Here is a 21,061-nt window from a genome sequence, read left to right as displayed (position 1 = left end):
TGTTTTTGGAAACCTACTAAAACATTCCACTTCAGAAAGGTCTTTCCGCCATAAGTATGGTACCTACAGCACTGACAACCTCAATCCAGCCAAACAACTCCCCCAAAATAAAATCACCCTGACATTAAGCAATCTAAAACAAAACAAAAACCTAAAGAAAAAAATTCAGGATCTGGGTCAGTGTTCCCTGTAAGCGGAGCACTTGTGCAGCTGCTCAGCTATGTTTTATGTTTCAACTAGTGGTGCAGATTCACACATGCCTTGGTGCACATAAAAATGTATTCCACACATGGATGGAAAGGATTAGAGGGAACATCGGTCTGGATGGTGGTGGCCTGCAATACAGGAGGTCAGCGTGGTTCTCAGTGATACACAGACCCTTGGGGGTATGCAGAGGTCTTCTAGAGGGTACATGATCTGATCTAAATGTTTGCCCAGTTTTACAAGAGGCTAGGAAAAAATCACGAGTGAAATCAGCACAAACTAAATTTTCATACAAATGACCTGTTTGTACTGGTCTGTATAGTATGAACTGAAACATTTTATAATTTTAATAATATATTTTATTTTATAATTATTTAAAATAATAAAGTAAGCGATTTTTCAGTAATTGGATGGTGTGACACTTGTGTTTTTATGTCTATTTTTAAGCAAATGGATATTAAATGAGATTAAACTTGGGGGTATGCAGGATAAATCAGACTCCTGAAGGGGTACAGTAGTCTGGAAAGATTGTGAGCCACTGGATTAGACAATCTATTGGCCCTTTCTGGCCTTAAACTCTGACTCTAAAACCACAAACAGTTCCCCCCTGCAGAGTTTTTACCTTGAAAGGGGAGAAGTTCTAGAAGCTCTATAAAGGGATTTAGCTATTGATTTTATGTGGAAGATGGGCAGAGACAGTAATGACAAGTAGCAATGTAAAACCTTTAAGACAGATTAAATTCCCCTGCTCTCAGAGATAAACTATATTCTAGTGTCCAAGAGGTTACGTTTCATGGCATTTCTGTTTCTAATTCTATATGGATGTGGCATGACACTCAAGCGTGCTTTTCCATTTCTATCAGCTTTTCCTTTTTGAACTTGGTGCTGGCTCTTCCCCCTCAGTCCCTGTCACTTTCTCGTACAGATCTGGGACTGCATTCCACTGAGTTTCAGAAAAACTAAACCCAAACATAGCTCCAGAGATCCTGTTCCAGGCCTCCCAACCGGGCAGCAACTGGTGGCTGAGGAACTGGGGAGGGGGCACAGTTATCCTTGCTAAAATTAGGACATTACTTTAATAAGCAGCCTCCAGTGCACAGACAAAAGAGAAGGGAAGCAAAGGCCTCTAGGGGGAACTGTTTACCATCAGAATATATGCTAAATGGTTATTAAGAGCACTTCCCAGAGAAGAGGTGGTAAAGGTACCCACCACAAAGGATAATGAGGCAGGATGATTTCTCAGACAAATAGCATCGAGAGTAACAACTTTTGTAGTTTTTCTAGACTGATTTTTCCCCATTATTAGTTTTCTAATTCACTTAATAGCTTGTAACACTTTGAGAGACTGACAAAACAAAAAAAGCAGTAAAACAGTGAGAGCTAAAAGACTGGAGCCTGCGGGCCTGCTTTTCAAAGCTCTTGAGCAGTCCCAATGTCCACTGAATACCCACATCACCCGCACAGGAGGATGGATATGAAATGTCCTTAGCATTTTCTAGTGTAGCTTCTCTCCCTAAGAAGGGTTTAAACCCCAGATCTCTGTAGCTAATTACACATAGGCATCCGCGAATGTCTCTGACATCCAAAAACATATAATTGAGTATGTGGTATGATTTTTAAGAGGGCTGGATAATGCTATGCCCAATAACAGCTGGAGACATGCTAAAAAACAGAATCTTGAATCCAAAGCTCTTAAATTTCAGAAGCGGATGGTAAATGGATTAAGATTCCTGCATCTAAATCTGTACAATTTTGCATGTGAATCAAACCAAAACAAAAAAAGTCTAATTTTCCATTACTTGTTCTGATGTGGCTAAAATCCTGCAGGTTCAGCTGATATCACATAATTTTTTAAAAATTTGCTGACGAATAAGTAGTAGTTCAAAAGGTAAACCAACAATCTGATTCAGGGCACAAGATGATTGCCTGTGGAAACAGGGAGGAATTGTCTTCTGTACAATACTCCATTGTCTGAAGAAGTGGGTCTGTCCCACAAAAGCTCACCTAATAAATTATTTTGTCAGTCTTTAAAGTTCTACTTTACTGCTTTTTTGTTTTAATTAGCCAAAAGTATGATAGGGTGGCTTTAACCTCCCTTTTCAGGATAACAAACATTCTTAAAGGCAGATGTACTATGACAGGGCCTCTGGGCACAGCTAAGGAAATCAAGTCAGGGGAAAATTGCTTAAATCTGGCCCACTTGCAGCCCCAGCTTCTCAATGAGGCAAACCAAATCAGCCACAAAAGCCCCTCTGCCTACCCCACTAGTCAGCAGAAGCCACACAAACAAACCCCCAGATTTTCCAGCTGCTATAACAGCCAAAATCAAGCAACCCCTTACTCAGGTGAGAGGTTCTTAAAACTTATTTTACGAACATCACACAGATTCTTCCAGGCCCCAAAGGATCCAGCCACAGTCCCAAGTCAATATGTACTTGGATTTTTCCCAAACCACCATGCACTATGAATCTAAAGGTTTATTAACAAAGAAAGAAAAGATTTAGAGAGAAAAATTGTTAAAGCGATACTTTACATACATCAGTTACAGTTATTGATGCAAGCCAGTGATGTTCTATGCTGATTTTTGAAAGTGTCTGAAAGTACACCCCGTAAGGGGTCCAGGTTACATAGTCTTAGTTACTGGAGAATTAGAGATCTGGTGAGCTGGAGCGAGTATGCTGGAACATGGAACCTTGGAATAAGAACCGATCTGGATGCAAGATGGATACTGCTAGGCCCATTTTACAGTTTTCCCCTCTGGAGGGAAAAGTCCTTTCTCCTTCACAACAGGCACTGGCGATTCAGGATCACCTGACTCAAGTAAGCTATTGTGGCACTTTCTTATTGGTTCAAAACAAAAAAGCTGTCAAGTAGCACTTTAAAGACTAACAAAATAATTTATTAGGTGGTCTGAAGAAGTGAGTCTGTCCCATGAAAGCTCACCTAATAAATTATTTTGTTAGTCTTTAAAGTGCTACTTTGCTTTTCTGTTTTGATAGTATATAGACTAGCACGGCTCCCTCTCTCTTATCGGTCGTTGAGCTTGCCAGCACACCCCAGTGCATATACGTAATATGTGGAATGGATGTCCGGGCATCTGATTTCCACCCCGTTGCTTAGCCCAAAGTCACCTGATCCAGCTGGTCTGTTGTGGCCTGTGGCCATTGGATGCATTCCAGGAGAGAAATGCCACATTCCTGACATGTATTGGCTGTCTCAGCCTTTGTTCAGTCCATTATCCTGGCTGGGGTGGAGACCAAACAGTTACTGTATTTACCTGTTACTCTGGGGTATGCTCATTTATTTGGGATTACAGAGGAAAGAGGTGATTAATTCTGTTGGTGTGCTGCTTGTGATACTAGTGTTCCTAAGGAGCTTTACTTCTCCCTTCTGCCAATTCCCTCCCAATGGGGCTATTCTGCCTGATCCAGGGTCCACAGGATTAAGTTCTTCCCACCCTGGACTCAGGTGAACACACACACACACACACACCCCTCATCTGAGAGGACCAGTTAATTGGCATTTACAAGCTGACACCTTATATGTACCTGTACACAGTGCCAAGCTGTGGCCTTTATGTGCCCTTGGACTCAGTGGCTGGGTTAAACAGCACTTTCAGCTGCCACCCTCATATGCCACCCCAGTTCAGCACCCCCTCCCTAATCCCCACTTTCACAGCACAATCATTCTACTAGTAACCCACTTAATGGGTAAACCCCACAGGAGTTCTGGGCACCACAGGGGTCTTTTAGCTTAGGTATAAGAAGCATTGTTGCAGAGTGAATTGGGAAGCCAAAACAACACCCTTGAGGAAGAGTGAGCCAGAGGGGAAGAAAAAGAGAGAAAAGCAACCAGTTTAACAGTGAAAGTTATTTATTTTTGGGTAGTAAATATATATGAACAGTTACAATAGTAAATAAACTAATTACAATTGTTAGGGCTAGCAAACCATATAACTAGTTACATAAGGCAAGGTTAGGGGGCTATGCCAAGAGAGAGAGATCGATCTCACCACTCCATGCAGTTTGCACTGATCAGAGGTCCCAGATGGTGGTGGTAGCCAGGGATCCAGGGGGCAGGAGACAAACAGAGCCTCCAGCATGATCAGGCAGGAGATGATGAGATCTCAGTGGAACTGATGTAGAGTGTACATCCAGGCATAATAACAGTTTCCTGAGCAAGGGTAGGTGCTTTTTTAAGAGACAGGACAATGGTTCAAGAAGAACACTGGATTTGACTATCAGTAAACAGAGTTGAGACAATAGAGACAGCTCGTACCTGGCTACAGGGTGATGTTCCCTGAAGGTGCTTATAATGCACCTAGGTAGTTTCAGTATTTTGGGTATCAATAGGATCCATTACTAGAGTTGGTCTGATAATGACTAATTTGGGTGTGAGCAGGCCTGGGTTCATTAGCAGAGATCTCCCATCAGGCAGTGCTTCTCTGCTTTTGGTATCCCATAGTTCAGTGCGGTTCCTGCTTTGGAAGAGCTGTTCTCCATTCATTATGCTAATGGAGATGTCTTTCTGTTCTGTCTTCATTGGAGATGAGGCTAGGGGGTGTTTCCTTCATCCAATCACCCTTGTTGGTGGGATTTAGGTGTGTCCACCCCTGCCAGTTTCAGTGCTTTGTCTTTGATTCAAGGAGAGGCTTGGAGGAAGGGGATTTGTTTTCCAAGAGCACAGGGCTGACAGGTGGTCATGCTCTGGTCCCCGAAAAACACAGAGCTGGTAGGTAACACCACCTCCTACTGTGAATCTAAGCATTCAAACATTTCTAATACAGCTACAGAGCTAAAATATATAGCTCTACCTATAAACATGGCACAGACATATAAGTAGCATACATGGATTCAGGGCATCCTCAGCTTTCATTAGACACCTCACGCAGCCCCCGCCCCCCGCCCCAGCACAATATCTGATGCTAACAGATACAATGGACAGATAAAATGGCTTCCATATCCAATATAAAAATCCAGTCATATCCCAGCAAGAGGCAGTATGAACCTACTGAGGCCTCTCTTACCTGCTCAGCTGTGTTTAGGTTACCTTCTGAACTAAATGAAATCCTCAGCAGGGAACACTTTCTGCGTGACTCATTCAATTTTACAGCCTTGACTTCCTTAGTTCTTATAAACTGGGTGCAGAAATATCTTCATTCGCTCTCCCATCTAGGGAAAGAACTCCAACACAGTGGTCTTGAAAACCTCTGTGACTCTTCATTTGGTCCTAGTAAAACTGGACGCTTTAAGTAACTGCTAGTCACTTAGGAAACAGTTCAAAGGTCTGTGAGACTAGATCACATTTTCAGCATTGTCAGTTATTTTTTAACTGTGTAAAGCTGTCAGCATGTTCCTTAAATACTGGAGAGTCACATTCAGCTGATCCCTATTACATTTTTTTCTGCTGAATGCATGGTCTCAACAAAAATACCTCAGTACTTTGGGCACATTATCTCTGCATCAGCTTCCTGAGAACACTTCAGGGAGACTACTATGGTCTGAAAGCACAGTAAGATGAGTTAAGGGTTGGCTAATGGGTGGACTGGCACAGCTCTTGAAATCTCTACAACTTAAAGTCAGATGGCAATATCAGAAAGAGCGGCATCTATGATCCAGAAATCAAATTATGGTCCTGAAGAGGACACTCTAGAATGTATTGGAAGGTTAGACACCCATATGTCAGGACCCTGAAACCCAAAAGGACTTGGTGGCACTCTGATCCCAGCATTGAAGAAGGCCCTGCTACAGTCAGTCACTGAATTCTCAAAATAAAAGAAAGCAGAGCTGTTAAATAATAATGAGTAGCTGCCTCATTTCCTTCATATATGAAATACTACTATACTACTCAAACATCTCACAATCATTAATTAATTGATCTTCACAATGCCACCATAATGTTACAGTGAGGAAACTGAGGCAAATAAAAATAATTGACTTGCTGAAGGTCACACAGAAAGTTTATGTCCAATGTGGGAACAGAACTCATGCCTGTTGTCCCATTTCAGTGCTGCAACAGCACAATTAGCCTTCCCTAGTGCTGAGTTGAGCCTTGATGGACTTAGTAACTGAAACTGATGCCCAATGCAATTTGTAGCAGTAGCAAATAAAGAAATAAGAAGAAGATATAAACTTTTTGCTCTCACCTATTAAATTCGTGAGCAGGAGTAGAAGTCTGTTAGTGGGGAATCACAGAAATTTTGCTCACAAGCTTGAAGCAATCTTTGTGCTCTGCCTCAGCTATTCTGGCACCCCAGGAAAAATCCTGTTCTTTTTCATGTTTGTTTACTTTGACCAGGTTTTTTCCATTAAAACCAGATTGCGTCAGTCACCTGATAGATGAATCCACGTAAGTACCTCTCACATTTCCCCTTAACAGGAAGCATCCCTTTACATATGGTTAATATGGGCACTGTACTTAGGTATTAAAAGGAACTATGAACTGGTTATTAATCTTATTATTGTAGTGATCACTACAAGTCTTAGGAGAACTTAGAAAAGCTAGAGTTACCACTGCAAAATCCATTTCCCCAGAAGCCTGTAGGACTTTGTATTATGCTAAATAAAGAAACTGCAGATAAATTTCAGCAAACTCCACTCTTTCTTCAAATGCCTAGGCTCATTATTGACCTATACCATAATTTGGTCACTTTAACTGTGTAATGTTTACTGAACTGTTTTGAAACTTAAGCAGTAATGAATTTTGAAGACCTCAGCAGTAGTTTTCATTATTATTAACAGCTTCTAAACCAAAGATTTTCTTTAGATTGGTGAGCACTCAGGTAGCTTTTTACATAAAGTTTTTAGATGTCAGGGATCCACCCAGTCTCCCAAGGGATTCTAATCCCAGTCACCCCCACAATTCAAATCCTAAAGGCAAAGATAAAATCCTGATTCTGAATAGCAGTCTTAGAACTCCTCTTCCAGACTGTCAGGGAATGTTTGAGACCTCACATCCCAACACCAGTAAAGGTCCCCTTGCAACTCAACAGCCAGTAGTCTAGGCAGAATCCTTAGGATATGGTTACACTATGAAATAAAGTCTAATTTATCAAAGTCGAATTTGTAACACTCAATTTTATATAGTTGAAGTTGAGTATCTGAACATGCCCACAAGGTTGACTTAGCATGTCCCCACTAATCACCAAAGTTCGACTGTTGCAGCAGTGCATTGTGGGAACCTATCCCACAGTTCCCTAAGCCCTGATACACTCTAGGTTTTTTTGCTGCTGCATTATGGGAAAAAATTCCCCACAAGTGGTTGTGAGAGTGTGATGTTATCTTCCCACACTGAATTGCCCTCAAAACAAACAGCCATTTTTCAGAAGTTTCTTTCCCCATATTGTTTGAGTCATCTGCATCACGGAACTTTCAACCAAATGTGCCCTGATAGCAACCATCATCATCTTCCCAGACTGCATTCACCTTGTTCACCTCCTTTTGAAGCCAACCAGCCAATTTTCAGAAGAAAATTAGGTAAAGTGGGGAATCCCAGAGGGCAATGATGTCCACTGGTTAGCATCACTCAGCAGTAGAAGAGAAGGAAAGACAGTGCATCACTTTCTAGTGGTTAGTGTCTTTTACCCTGTCGAAAAATCAGTGGTCCCCTGGGAAAAGAACACCTTTCACCAGGCAGAGCAGCAGCTCAGGAGGCTCTCAGTCCCACCTATTAGGTATCTGTTCTCCAGGTGTCTGTGCCATGCTAACAGGATCCTCAGCGGTCCCCTGGGAAAAGAACACCTGGAGAAATTTGTACAGGAGCCAAAAGGACTGGTAAATATGCTCAGGCTACAGTCATCCGTAAGCATTTCAGGACACCTGTAAATGTTCTTGCATTCAGTGGGGCTGGGCAGCAAATCAGGGAGCTGTCAATCCCACATATTGTGGTGTCTGTTCTCCAGGTCTCTATTTTCCCCCTGTCAGATACAGCACACAAGACACCATAGAGATTGTGCGGCTCCCCCAAACCACACACTTTGGGAAGCAGGGGTGGGGACAGCCCCAGTGCAGCTTTGGACAGGGCCAGTCCCCCAAAGCCAGGGACTCCAGAGAGGCTCCTGTTAGCATGGTACAGACATCAGACTTCCCTTCCGGCGACAGCAAGCCCCACCAAATCTTTGCTGCCCTTGAAGCCTTCCCCATATGTAAGCCAGGACATGCTGTTGTCTGGAAGCATGGTCTGCACTGCACCACAGGCTTGTATTTTATAGGGTCAGGGGATAGCCATGTGGTGTGGTTGGGTGGCAGATAAACCCCTGACTGCTTGGCACCTGTGGGAGAAGAGGGGGCTGCCCCTGGCCCACCACATGGTGCTGTAGTGGAGCTAGCCATGTTGTGAGGTGGGGGCTAGACCTCCAACTGCATGGCACCTGTGGCAGAGCGGGGCCTCCACGTTCAAATGTGAAGTGCTGAAAAAAATGTATCTCAGCCTCTCCTACTACATTCTGCACTGGAAAGAAGCCTTCACCCCTTGCAGGGCAGAACATGTCATCCTACTGTTTGATGTGCTGCTGTCTCATCCCGACAGCCAAGCTGCTACATGGTGTGCTGAGGTGGAGCAGGGCGGGGACTAGCCTGACAGACAAACTGAGATCCTGTCTCTCCTGATGGCTCCATGCTGGGGCTCTTTTTCATGGCTAGATGTGATCACCACACTACTCACAAACAAATGAATTCAAAAGCTGGGCTTCCTGTTTCCTACTTCCTGCACTCCTGAAGAGCATGGGAGGTGAAAGTAGACAGAACATACACCTGTGGGGCATGGTGGGATACATGTGGGACACTTCTGGAGGCTAATATAATTGATTTAAAGTAACACTGTTTCCACACTGGCATTAATCTGACCTTTTAAATTTGAATTTAGCGTTATGCTGAGTCGCAAGGTCAGTGTAAGAAAATCGACTTAGCGCCCCCTAAAATCAACCTAATGGTATTTGCAGTGAGGACAGTGGCATTGTAAAATCAAGCTAACTGCCTTAAAATCAACTTTATGCTGTAGTGTAAACATAGGTTTAGTCTACATGATCAAAAAGGTGTAAGGAAATTCAGGTCCCCTGCATTCATGGCAGGACCAAGCACCATCTAAACCATCTCTGACAGGTGTTTGTCTAAGCTGCTCCTAAAAATCTCCAAGGATGAAGATCTCACTACCTCTCTAGGGCCGTGTCTACACTAGCCCCAAACTTCGAAACGACCATGCAAATGGCCATTTCGAAGTTTACTAATGAAGCACTGGAATACATATTCAGCGCTTCATTAGCATGCAGGCAGCTGCGGCACTTTGAAATTGACGTGCCTTGCCGCCGCGCAGCTCATCCCGACGGGGCTCCTTTTCAAAAGGACCCTGCCTACTTCGAAGTCCCCTTATTCCCATCTGCTCATCCCTCCATATCTCTGTTACTTCACTGACCTTTGGTTATTAAGCTAAATTCCTGATTCACAGTTACTTGACGCCCTCAAGGGAAACAGAATCATCTATTACTTACATGATCTCCAGGTAAGGAAAGCATGGGAGCAGGGAGCCTTCTGGGACATGCAAAGAGTCCAACCATTCATCCTCTTGAGGTCTAAACTACTGGGCGAGACAGAGAGGGACATCACTGTGTCATACCTCCCCAAACTCCAGTGCAAGCTAAAATGCTTTCTCCACACAGAACATGCGGGGAAGCTTTCAAACCTAAGCAAGGGAAAATGTACAGTTATTACAGAGTCAAGGCCCAATCTCCACTCCCAAAATAACCATAATTAAATTTGTAAGAGAAATTTGTAAGAAGGGAGGACATAATTATACGTTGCTTAAAAGTTTCACTCCTTTGGCTCAGTTCTCTATTTTCATTTAATAACACACCTAGTACAAATATCTCCACCTGCTATTGTGGAAAAAAGGGACAGTACAAAAAAATGCAGTAAAAATGTCACTTTGTATGGTACTTATACCACCATTTAAATTATTAAAATGGAAAAAAGGTTTAAACTTTTTTTTTTACATGGAGACGCAAGCATTCGTAAATCATGAGTCAGCCCCTCCTCCCAAAATAAAATCAGATCATAAGATCTCTGTTTAAGTCATGAATATTTTTAAATGATAAATTGTAGATGCTTTGTATTTATTTATGTTTTATTTATATTTTGTTTTCCAAGCATTTTGACTTCTTTCTTTTGCTTGAAAATAGAGAGAGAGAAAATATTCTCTCACAAGACACCAGGAGCTGTGGCTCTGAGACAAAAAAAACTTTTGAAATATTGTATGATTCATGGTAAAAAAAATACAGCATTCAGAGCAGCACATGGACTCTGCTGGCTGCTGTGAGCAACCTGCAGGGGGAATGGGAGGCAATGAGCCTGTGTGAGGAACTTGCTGGGCAAGGCTGCTGGCTGGCAACCACCCTGATAGGTACCTCCTACCCACAGCCTGCTTGTGGTGCCCTCCATCCTTCCCTCTGCCAACCCTCTGCCCCTTCCTACTCCCCTACCCATCCAGACCCTGCACCCCAATCTCCTGCACACCTGTCCCAGGCCACAACCACCTCCCAGAACCTATGCCATCTTCTCCAGGTCAGGATCCTCTCCTGCATTCAAACTCCATCCCAGAACCCACACCCACCTCCTATACCCCAGTCCTTTACCCCAAGCTCCCTTCTGTGCCAAACTTCCATCCCAGACCCCCTCCACTATACTATCATGGAAGAGTTTGACCCTTGACCACTGACCAAATTCTTAGCGTGCCCCTCCTCCATCGAAAATTATAGCCCACCGCTGCCTTTGGGGATGATGCATCACCATCACAACATGGAGTGTACTATATTCTATGGCCAGAGAAGAAGTGGGATGGGAGAAAAAAGGTGACACATCACATCTGGCCAGCAGGACAGTTGGAAAGGAGACCCACCCACATTCCCCCAGCCACAGGGACATGTGCTGACAGAGAGAGATGAGTGAGCAGTTCTAACCCTGCTGTGCTGCTGGCAGGGCCCCTGGGATGTTTTCACGCACCCAGGACAGCAGACAGGGCTGGAGGAGGTACGAGAGCAGCAGCAGCAGCACCCAGAGACCGCATGTACCCAGGAGCCATTGCCAGAGGCGGGTGCCCCCAGGTAGGTGTGGCAGCCCATCCTCTCCTCATAGAGCCTTTGCACTTCACTCCCTCTAGAGCCTGCACTCTCTCTCCCAACCCACCCCTGTTTTGCCCCCAAATTTCCTCTCCCTCTCCAGCCCCCATACTCTCTCCTGAAGCCTTTAGCCAGGACCCCCACCTCCTGTCCTAGGCTGGAACCAACACACGCATTCCCTCCCACAGCCTGCACCCCAGACCTCCGCCTGCATCTAGGCCCCTCAGAGCTTCGCCCCTCATCCCTCCTGTACCCTAACTCCCTCCCAGAGCCCCCCTGCCCTCCCCATGTCCTCCAATCCCGTGCTCCCATCGAGAGCCTCATCCAAGCTCCATCCCAGAGCCAGCACACTTCCCCCACCCAAATTCCCTCTCAGAGTCCTAGATGGCAGTTGCGGGGGGGAAGTATGAGGAGGGAGAGGAGTGCAAGTACTGGGTATTCTGGGCACCACCATAATTTTTGCAAACCTGCCACCTCTGTAGAGCAACAGGATACGGTTTCTCCTAGCATCCCACAAGTTACCCCAGTTCATGCCAAGTGACGCTCTCTGCCTTGTAGGGACACAGCCTTCTTTTAAATATTTAGCTGCATAAGTTTGTGCTGCAGGACTCAGGGATGTCTCGAGATGGAAGAAGGACATGGTGTTGCCTGGAGCCAGGCCCAACGTTTCTCTGGCATATTCACTTCAGATAAAACAAAACATGTACAGACATAAATAAGAGAAGGGAGACTGGGGAAAAAGCCCAAATGTGTCAGTCAGTGGATGTGTTCAGCTTAGCTCAAAACATAAAAATTAAAGGAGGGGGAAGGAGAGAAAATGATACATAGAAAAGAATGTAAAAAGCTGTGGGCGCTAGCCCAAGCTCAAAACCCGCCAGCAGACAAATGCAAACCAGCAGGTAGCAGCGTGTTGCCTTATATGGGAAACTTTCTCTGTTGCACTTGGCCCTATTTATAGGAATTCTCTTGGTTTCAATCTCCATTCTCCAGTACCAGTTGGCTCAGCGTGAGCAAGCTGGGCCTGCAGTTTACCTCAGGGGTTACTTTTCATAAAAGAGTTCCTCATCTCCCATAAACCCCAACTCTGTGAACAGAGGCCTAGAACAAAGATATCAAGAGACCAGCTTCCACAGCTGATATTATTATAATAACTAATAAACACATAGGTAATATGTACTAGTGGTATTCGGATAAGTGGAAGACGGTCCACCTCCTCCCCCAGGTGGGACGGGGAACTCAGTTTTCACATTTCCTTCAGACTGTGGTCTTGCTGCTGGGATGGTCCACAAGAGTAGCAGTTGTGGTGATGGTTTTTGGGCTGGGGATACCCACAATGTTCCCTCTAATTTTTTCCATCGACATGTGGAACAAATTTTTATGTGCAGTGAGACACATGAATGTGCACCACAAATAGAGATTAAAAAGCATTGTGACCTCTGTACAGCGCTGCTAATTAGCTGGATGGCATTTGAATCTCTCCTGAGTGACTGTACAAGTGCACAGCTATAGGGAAGAGGGGATGCCTGCCTTCTTGAAAACACTGGTGGTAGCTTGGTCACTACTGAGCCAAGGAGGATGCAAACTGTTATCACTTTAACCAGGTGAAAAGTACATTCAGGAAGCAAGCAGGCTGATGTGCTTGTAATTTTTACATCAACTTTACTGAGCAAGTCAGCCATATTACTATTAAAAAGCAGTAACCATAACCAACTGCTGTAGTGATAATGCTAATCATACACAAATTGCTAATAAAATACAAAAACTTTCTCCACCTATGTTATACTGTGAAAGAAATACAGTCTAGAAAAGTCCAGCATATTCCCTTGAGTATCATGAATTTGGCTACAGGACAGAAAACAAGGAGCAGGAATAAGTGGTTATCTTCAACATGGAAATAGAGAAGTACTCCCATGTGGCTCTTTTCAACAGGTAAACAGATGTTCTCCCATGATCTAAAGTTGAACAGATGTTACTTTATGATACGAAGGGAGAAAGATTGTGAGGAGCTCCAGAAGGCTTGTCAGTATGGGCACTTGGACAACATGAGACCAGATGAAATTCAGCACAGAGAAGAGCTGAGAAATACCCCTTTTGAATTATTCATGCACATTAATGGTTTGTACAATGAAATATATCTACTCCTGAGAAGAGGCAGACATCACTATGGACAACTTTGTGAAAAATATCAGCTCAATTTGCAGCAATAGTGAATAAGCAAGCTTAGGAATAGAGGCTATGCTGAAAATATTAGAAAGCTGTGATGCAAATTTTGAAACAAACATTCTCCTGTAGAGTATTGAGTTCAGTTTTGGTCAATTCATCTCAAGAAGACTACAGCAGAAAACTAGAAAAGTTTCAGAAGATGGCAACAAAAATCATGAGAGGCTCAGGCATACCTACTTATGCTTTATTTTAAAGCAAGAGAAAGAAGGCACGCAATGAAATTCAAACGAGAAGGCATTTAACACTGATCAAAGGATTTTTCCCATCACAAAGCATGCAATTTAACACATAGAACTTCCAGCCACACGACACCGAGACAAATGATTACTTTTTTTTTTATTCACAACTACGCGCTAGGGACTTCACAGTAATTTGAAATAAGAAGCGGTCCTGTGGCACCAACTAACAAATTTATTGGTCACGAGCTTTATTGGGTAAAACCCACTTCTTCAGATGGAATTGGAATGGAAAAACAGAATCCAGGATTTATATAGTAGGGAGCAAGAGTGGGTGGGTAGGGAAGTTACCTGTTACTAGTAGGACCAGTTAATGAAGCATATTAAGTTGGATGCACCTCATTCCTGCAAATAGCAAAGGTAGGGAGATTGCCTGTGTAATGCATAAGCCAGCTAAGATCTCTATTCAAGCCACGGTTAAAAGTGTTAAGACTTGTAAATGAATTCCAATGCAGATGTCTAGAAAGACAGTCTCTGCTTAAAAGGGATTACAATCTGAAAAAAATGTTTATCAGGATTTTTTAAAAATATCTGTTAGGCATTTATCCAATAGCGAAAATAACATTGGCAATACGAATTAGGAAGAAACTGAAGCAGCACATACCAGCATTGCTACAGATAGGATACTGGTAGAAGATGAACCATTGGTCTGATCTACTGTGGCAATTTCTATGTTTGGTTCCCACCAGAGCAGCATCACCATGCAATAGTTTTGTACAACTATGATGGTTGTTGATTTGGATTTCTAACACATCTCTGCTGAACAAAATCCATTTTCCCCTCTTCAATTCCTGTTCCTTGGATTTTCACTTATCTTCCTCCTCCTGATCAATCTGAGCGGCAAAATCTGCTAATAACTGAGCAGAGCACTGTCCATGACAGCATTTGCAGATTCGTATCTGTAGTAGCCTGTATAGCTCGCATGATCCCATTATCTCGTCCACGCATTACAGGAAAACTCAGCCTCATGAGTCAATTCCATCAAAGGGCAGCATTTTTTAATCGCTGCGATTTAACAAACAAATGGCATTTTCTATTCATTATTTAGCTACTTTGGAATTTTAAAGAATACCTCAGATCATAATGATCCAATTTCTGCATTCATGGTAAACTGGCATCAATGAAGAGGATAAGAGGCATATAAATTAGTGTGGGAACAGGCAGCCAAGCTGGGGAATGGGCACGTATTAAACAATCACGTAGCTTCAGCGGCATTGAGGGTGCATGCTGGAGACTGGTGATTGTAGGGGAAAAAAAATCATGAAACAGTCAGCCCAGCACACAGCTGCGGTAACAAAAGCATGAACCAGATGCAACACTATGAATACAGGCAAAGAATACGAACTAGAAGCGATGATCTTGGGGCTGCATAAGGCACTCAGAGCTGACGTCAATAGACTTACACCAGGGATGTGTTTGACCATTGTGCACGCCACTCAACTGCTAAAATCCCTCTTCAAAAATCATTTCTTCTGAAAGTTTTTGCCAACAAATTTTTAGGAGCAGAATCCCCAAGTGCACTTGGGAAAGAAGAATATGCTCAGTAGCGGTCATCCATCCATTTTGATTACATGTTGTCTGGGGAGAAGGAGCCAATCTTTCCCTTTTTATTGCACAACATAGAGCACACTGACTAATCAATAAGATATTAATGCTACGTTATCATTTAGTTCAACAGCTGGGTGAAACCTTCCTAACAGAACCTGGAACCAGATGAAGCTTAGCTGCTTTGCAGTAATGTTACAAACCTGAAGCAAAGACCAGGTGTGATTCAGTTCACAAATTGTTTTGCCAAGGCTGAGCCAAGTTTTAATCAAGCCTCACTATTCTGGATAAAAAATGTGGAGCTCCAAGAGGTTTGGACTGAAATTTTCTCTGAGCACTTGACTTTGGGGGATGGGATGGGTGTTCAAACTTGACACTCAGTGTGAAGTTCAACAGATGTGAAACTGGAACACAGATGGCATAAACCTACTCTGCAGCTCTTTGCACAGTTCTAGCGAGTTTCCATGTGATCGCAATATCCAGCAGCGTTTTGATCTCTGCTCCCATTTTTCGTTAAGGGTTAGTCCTGGGTAGATCTGGAGTTTTAGTTCAGACAGGTTACATGAAAGCCTGGACCTGATTCCAAGAAGGCACCAAACCAAACATCACCATATAAAGACTTTTATAATGAAACCTAATCAAAACCCTGGAGGATGATTTGAAATTTGCAGCTCAGGCCCACCTCTGGTCTGATGCTGCGTGGCCTAGCATATCCATGCTGGAAAACGTGTAAGAACCTAGAAGACCCAGGTTGGACGTCCTGTGAGATTACGCTATATTTCCTGCTCACAGGATTCCTGGAATAATATAGAGAGGGCCTATTGTATGGGATTTCAAGGGGCAGCATTTTAGATTCCCAAAGATCCTGGGACATTGAGAAGAGTAAACATTTTATAAATTAAAAGAAAAGTGACCAGAACTTTTTTAAATAGAGAAAATTTGGTTCAGCTCAAGCTATGGCCCAAGATCCCAGTAAGCCAAACCAGCTGGCTTCTGCTTGTGAAGTCCCATACGCTGCACAACCCCTGCCAAGAGAGCGTGGGAATTCTTAATAAACCCTCTAAAGACTGACACAAACTGTGCACTAAAACACAGCGTAATGGATTCCATGGAGAGGATTTGTAACTTGAAGGGTGAGCTACACATGCTGTCATCCTGGGTCAGGTGGATTGTATCACAGCATAAACAAAGAGCAGATGAGGCCAGACCAGGACACAAGACTTAGCCAGGAGCACGTTTAAATAGCCAGGGAGGAAGTCAGTGACAGTTGCTGATCCCTCCTTGAGCGTGTGACAAATACTCTGCCTAATCATCCAAGCTGTCCTGCCATTGGGCTGAATGTTTGAAAGAGGGAGCTGTGTAAGCTGAGCTTGACCCTTTGGTCACCGCTGTTTCCATTTGGGCCAACAGAGCAGGGAGAAGTCTTTCCTTGATCTTCAGTAAGACACGGACTGGCCTCTTCCCTGTTCTTTTCCTTTCCTGCTCATTCTTAGGGCTTTGAGGTTACTGCTCCCAGGCAGAAATCATTTTCTCTGAAAATTTGTAGACTGTGGTTTGCTGGTGCAAACTGCTAATCCTTCACTGAGCTGAGGCAATTGTTTCTACCTCCACTAAATGGGAAGGTAGTCTAGTGCTTGGAGTAGGAGACAGGGAGTCAGGACCGTTACCTTATAAGCCACTCTCTGCCATTCACTGGCTGTTTAACATGGGCAAGTCATTTAACACGTCTGAGTTTCTCATCTGTAAAATGGGAATAACCAAAAACTTACCCACTTCCCAGGGAATTGTGAAGCTTAGTCAGCTGCAGTTTGTAGATAACAAAGTTTCTTTCCAGAAGAATAACATTATTTTATATCCCGCCCCATTTCACCCCAAAGAGACTCTTCCAACATGGTACAGCATATTCTGATGTGAGACAACATTAATGAGAACCGTGAAACTTATAAAGCATTGCTGTGGTGGGCTGCACTCACCTCCTGGCCATCTGCTCACGGTGCTGCCTGTCTCTTTGGCTGACAGCATCACCTGCAAGATATCAGCCTGCCTCGGTGGGCCTTCTGGGGCTTGGCCCTATAGCCAAAACCCCTTCCAGGGTATAACAAACTCAGTTATTGAAACTGTTCATGTTCTTGAGGGCCAATTGCGAGGAGAGAGAGAGAGATTCTTACCTTTTCTTGGTTAAATGTCATCTCTGGTACTGAATCAGCAGATTTCCTTCTTTGTCCTTGTCATTGACTGTGGCCAGTAAAGGGCCCTGCCCCATCTGGTTCCTCTGACAGCTGACAGCTCCTTTTCTTTCAGCCTGGTTGGCCTGGATTGGCTGTTGCTAGTTCCTATACCTTCTGACTTCTGTATGATCAGATCTCACTGGTTCCCAAAATGGCTGCTGTTTTCTGCTGACACTAATAGCTTGTCCACAAACACAAGATCTCTCTCTCTCTCTCTCTCTCTCTCTCACACACACACACACATGTATACCTACCACCCAAGAGTGGTCACTCTTTGTAAGGTAACACCAACAACCCTTTCAATCTCAAGTCTTCCTCTATCCTTTTTTCCCAAGCTCTTAACTACCAAATACTGGAGACTTTTCCTGCTGATTTGTCACCCCCTAAGATGTGAAACAAATCCACCCAGACTCCAGCCTACTTTGACACACTCCACACATATTCATTGACAATAAAGGGAGGGCAAAAGAAAAAGTCTCTTCTAGGGGTGGAAGTTTTTGATCTCCAAAACTGGGCATTTCTCCCAACAAAAGTGCATTGTTGTGTACATGCTCTCACAGTTTTGCTGCCAAAAGGCATTCTTTGAGGACGAACCTTGGTAGCATAGATATACCCTTAGTGTGGAAATCTATCTTAAATTGAGCCCCTGGACGTCTAAAAGTCTCAATTAACTTTAATGGTCCACCATTGTCTCTTTTTCACTGGACAAAAGGTTGTTTCTTAGCTGGTCTTGTGTAAACACCTGTCTCTGGAGGTGTGCCTTCTTGCTGTGGGATGTGGTTGAAACTGTACTATAGATCATGAGCTTAGTTTTCTATATGCATAAATACAAGATTTCTAACCACAGTCTGTATATGTCTCATGATGACCATCGAGTTCAGAACATTATGAGGTCTCATGAAAGACTTACGTGCTTGATGTAGTATATGGAATTGGTTCAGCCAGTCATTTTGGGGGTAATGTGCAAGCTTTTCTAATGATGCGTTTTTTACTACTTCCAAAATTCATCATCCCTTCCCCTGCATCCATTACGTGTAAATTGAAGCTGTTCATTACTTTTGCTTTTGAAGCTGAACAGCTGCTACCCAGGGCGTTTATGCTATTTGCAGAGCAATATACCTCTCTCATAGAGCAAGAAGGGACCTTTGGAGTCATGGAGTCCGAGCCCCTACCCTTGCAGCAGGACCTATCACCATCCCTCACAGATTATTTTTTTTAATTTATTTGCCCCAGATCCTTAAATGGCCCCCTGAGGGATTGAGCTCACAACTCTGGGTTTAGCAGGCTAAGGCTCAAACCACTGAGCTGTCCCTCCCTATTTTTTAAAAGCCTTCTCTCATCCTGCTCTGCAATATCTATACTCTTTTAATCCCATGCCCACTCTTATGATAGTGGGCCCCAGAGGACCCTATGGGATCCCAGTTTCTTCACTTCTGCCAATCATCTTTTGTGCTCTCCCTGGAGTGTCCTCCCTGCAGTTAGCACAACACTGGTTTAAACATGTTCTCATCCACATATCTGCTCTCTTTGAAAATTGCAGCACTGGAGCATTGATTGATGCTAGAGATTTTCTTGTATATGTACAAGTGGTGTATTTTCATCTGTGCCTGTCATGGGGATAGGGAGAGGAAGGTTTCCATGGAGTATGTTGGATTTTAATTGATAGGAATCATCCTTCCCCTCTCCTGAAAGGCTTAAATCTACATTCAGTTGCAAGAGAAGGTGGTGTGCTCCTTTGAAAAAGGAATTTAGAACAAGATGTGGTGACAAAAGACATGTAATGCAGCAGAGCGGTGATAGTTTTGGGTGGGACTCTGGGGAATATGATCTGACCTACTCAAAGCACTCAGTCATGGGCATCATACTGGGGCGGAGGTACTAAAAAGAAATAGAAAGGAGTTCAGGGAAGAGAAAATTGATCAGAGTGCTAGAGGGAATGTGTTATGAGGGAGCATAAAAAATCTAAAAAATCTTTGTAGCTTGGCTTGATGGTGACTAAGGGAGGGTTTGGTAACAGCTTATAACTATGAGAAGAGTGCAAATAATAAGAAAGAAGAGGAAATTTGGGGGCTGTATGGGCAGGGAAGCTTGCCTGAGAGTGAAATGTTAAGTTGTGGAAATGGTGGAAGCTCCATCACTTGAGAATTTTTACGTTAGACTTGACAAGACACTAAAAATGTCATGAGGGGAAGATGCTTGCTTTTACAGGGAGATAGGCTGGAAATAAAAGGCCTATTATATGCCATTTCTAACTTGTGTGATTCTATGAAACATCAGGCACCTGTTTATTGAGAACAGTGCTGGAACAATTATTGAGGGTGCTACAAGCCATTAAAATAAACTGTAAACCCCATATATAATGGACCCCACTTCAAGCCTGGGGATGCTGCAGTACCCCCGAACCTCTAGTTCCAGCATCTCTGTTGACAGAGTAAAGTACTGAGGATACTTTACAGATCTGAAACATCTCTTTAGAGAAATCATTCATGCTGGACAGTAATTTCATGTCTCCGGGCTTGGTTCTGTCATGGAGAAAGATCTGTAGGACAGCATGGCATCCCCCTTGTCTCCCCATCCACCTGCCAAACCTGTGAGGTCTCACCAGAGATTTGGAAGTTCTTAATTGTTTCGCGAACTCCAACTTCCTCTGGGTCCTCCCATCCCGATATCAGGCGCCACAGCCAATCTACTTCTTCCAGCTTATAGCTTAAAGAAGATTTTCTATTTCCTAAACTTTGGAGGGTAAGATTTGTGCTCATAAAGTTAACACTAACTGGAGAGAGGCAGGCTTCCATCCACATCACTTCTGCAACACAATTCAATCCTGACCAGTACTTCTGTAATGTCCCACCATTCCAGTTTCCCACATTTCAGTCCTCACTTGTGATATCACACTCTAGGCCCTGGCCTCTTCCAGCTAGAAGCCTGTAAACTGCAAAGTGGGCGTGATATGTGAACACACTCACTTAAGGATGGGTTCTCATTGTGTCTCAGGGGCACATCTATACCAGGAAATTAGGTTGAATTTATTAAGGTTGATTTTTAGCACCTGATTTTGCACTGGCACACAAAGTTGATGAAGTGCATCCCTATGAAGGTAGACAGCTTCTAGTTTGTCAGTAATGCACTGTGGGTACCTATCCCATAGTTCCCACTTCCCCCTTACATTGCAGGTTAAGCTACCAGTGTCTGATAGGACAAAAAAGTGCGGCGGGTGATTCTTGGTGTGTGTTGCCAGCCTCCCATAGTGAACTTGTCTTCTCCCCATCCCTTTGGAAAGCAACAGAAAAAAGTGTTTTCATACCCTTTTTTCATTGAGTATGCAGGCAGATGCCCTTGCCAGGCTAGCAAGGACTCTGTCCAGCTTCAAACTGTTGTGGCAAGTATTATAAGCACCTCACAAATTATGCTGCAGTGTGTGCAGAGCCCAAGCAGCCTTCAGAGTGCTGAAGACTCTGAGGATAACACAGATATACACAAATGTGAAACACTGGAGAGGAAGAACGTGGAGATGCTGG

The 21,061-nt window shown here is 43.6% G+C and overlaps 1 protein-coding gene across 6 annotated transcripts in view; it reads right to left on the bottom strand.

The window, feature by feature from the left end:
- ACCS (1-aminocyclopropane-1-carboxylate synthase homolog (inactive)) overlaps positions 1-21,061 on the bottom strand; it is a 100,023-nt gene that overhangs the window by 30,898 nt on the left and 48,064 nt on the right. The window contains exon 2 of one of the 6 annotated variants that reach the window (XM_074997526.1): positions 9,689-9,774. The exons of 3 other annotated variants lie outside the window; for them this stretch is intronic. In XM_074997526.1, coding sequence (XP_074853627.1) covers positions 9,689-9,758 — 70 coding nt within the window. In that variant the 5' untranslated portion in view covers positions 9,759-9,774. Of the gene's footprint in view, positions 1-5,230; positions 6,019-9,688; positions 9,816-21,061 lie in introns of those variants that run through there. 2 more of the 6 variants (XM_074997525.1, XM_074997528.1) reach the window with 2 other exon arrangements.

Source organism: Carettochelys insculpta, chromosome 6 (genome assembly GCF_033958435.1).
Source record: "Carettochelys insculpta isolate YL-2023 chromosome 6, ASM3395843v1, whole genome shotgun sequence".
NCBI classification, from domain to species: domain Eukaryota; kingdom Metazoa; phylum Chordata; order Testudines; family Carettochelyidae; genus Carettochelys; species Carettochelys insculpta.
This window is presented reverse-complemented; position numbering and strand designations above follow the sequence as displayed.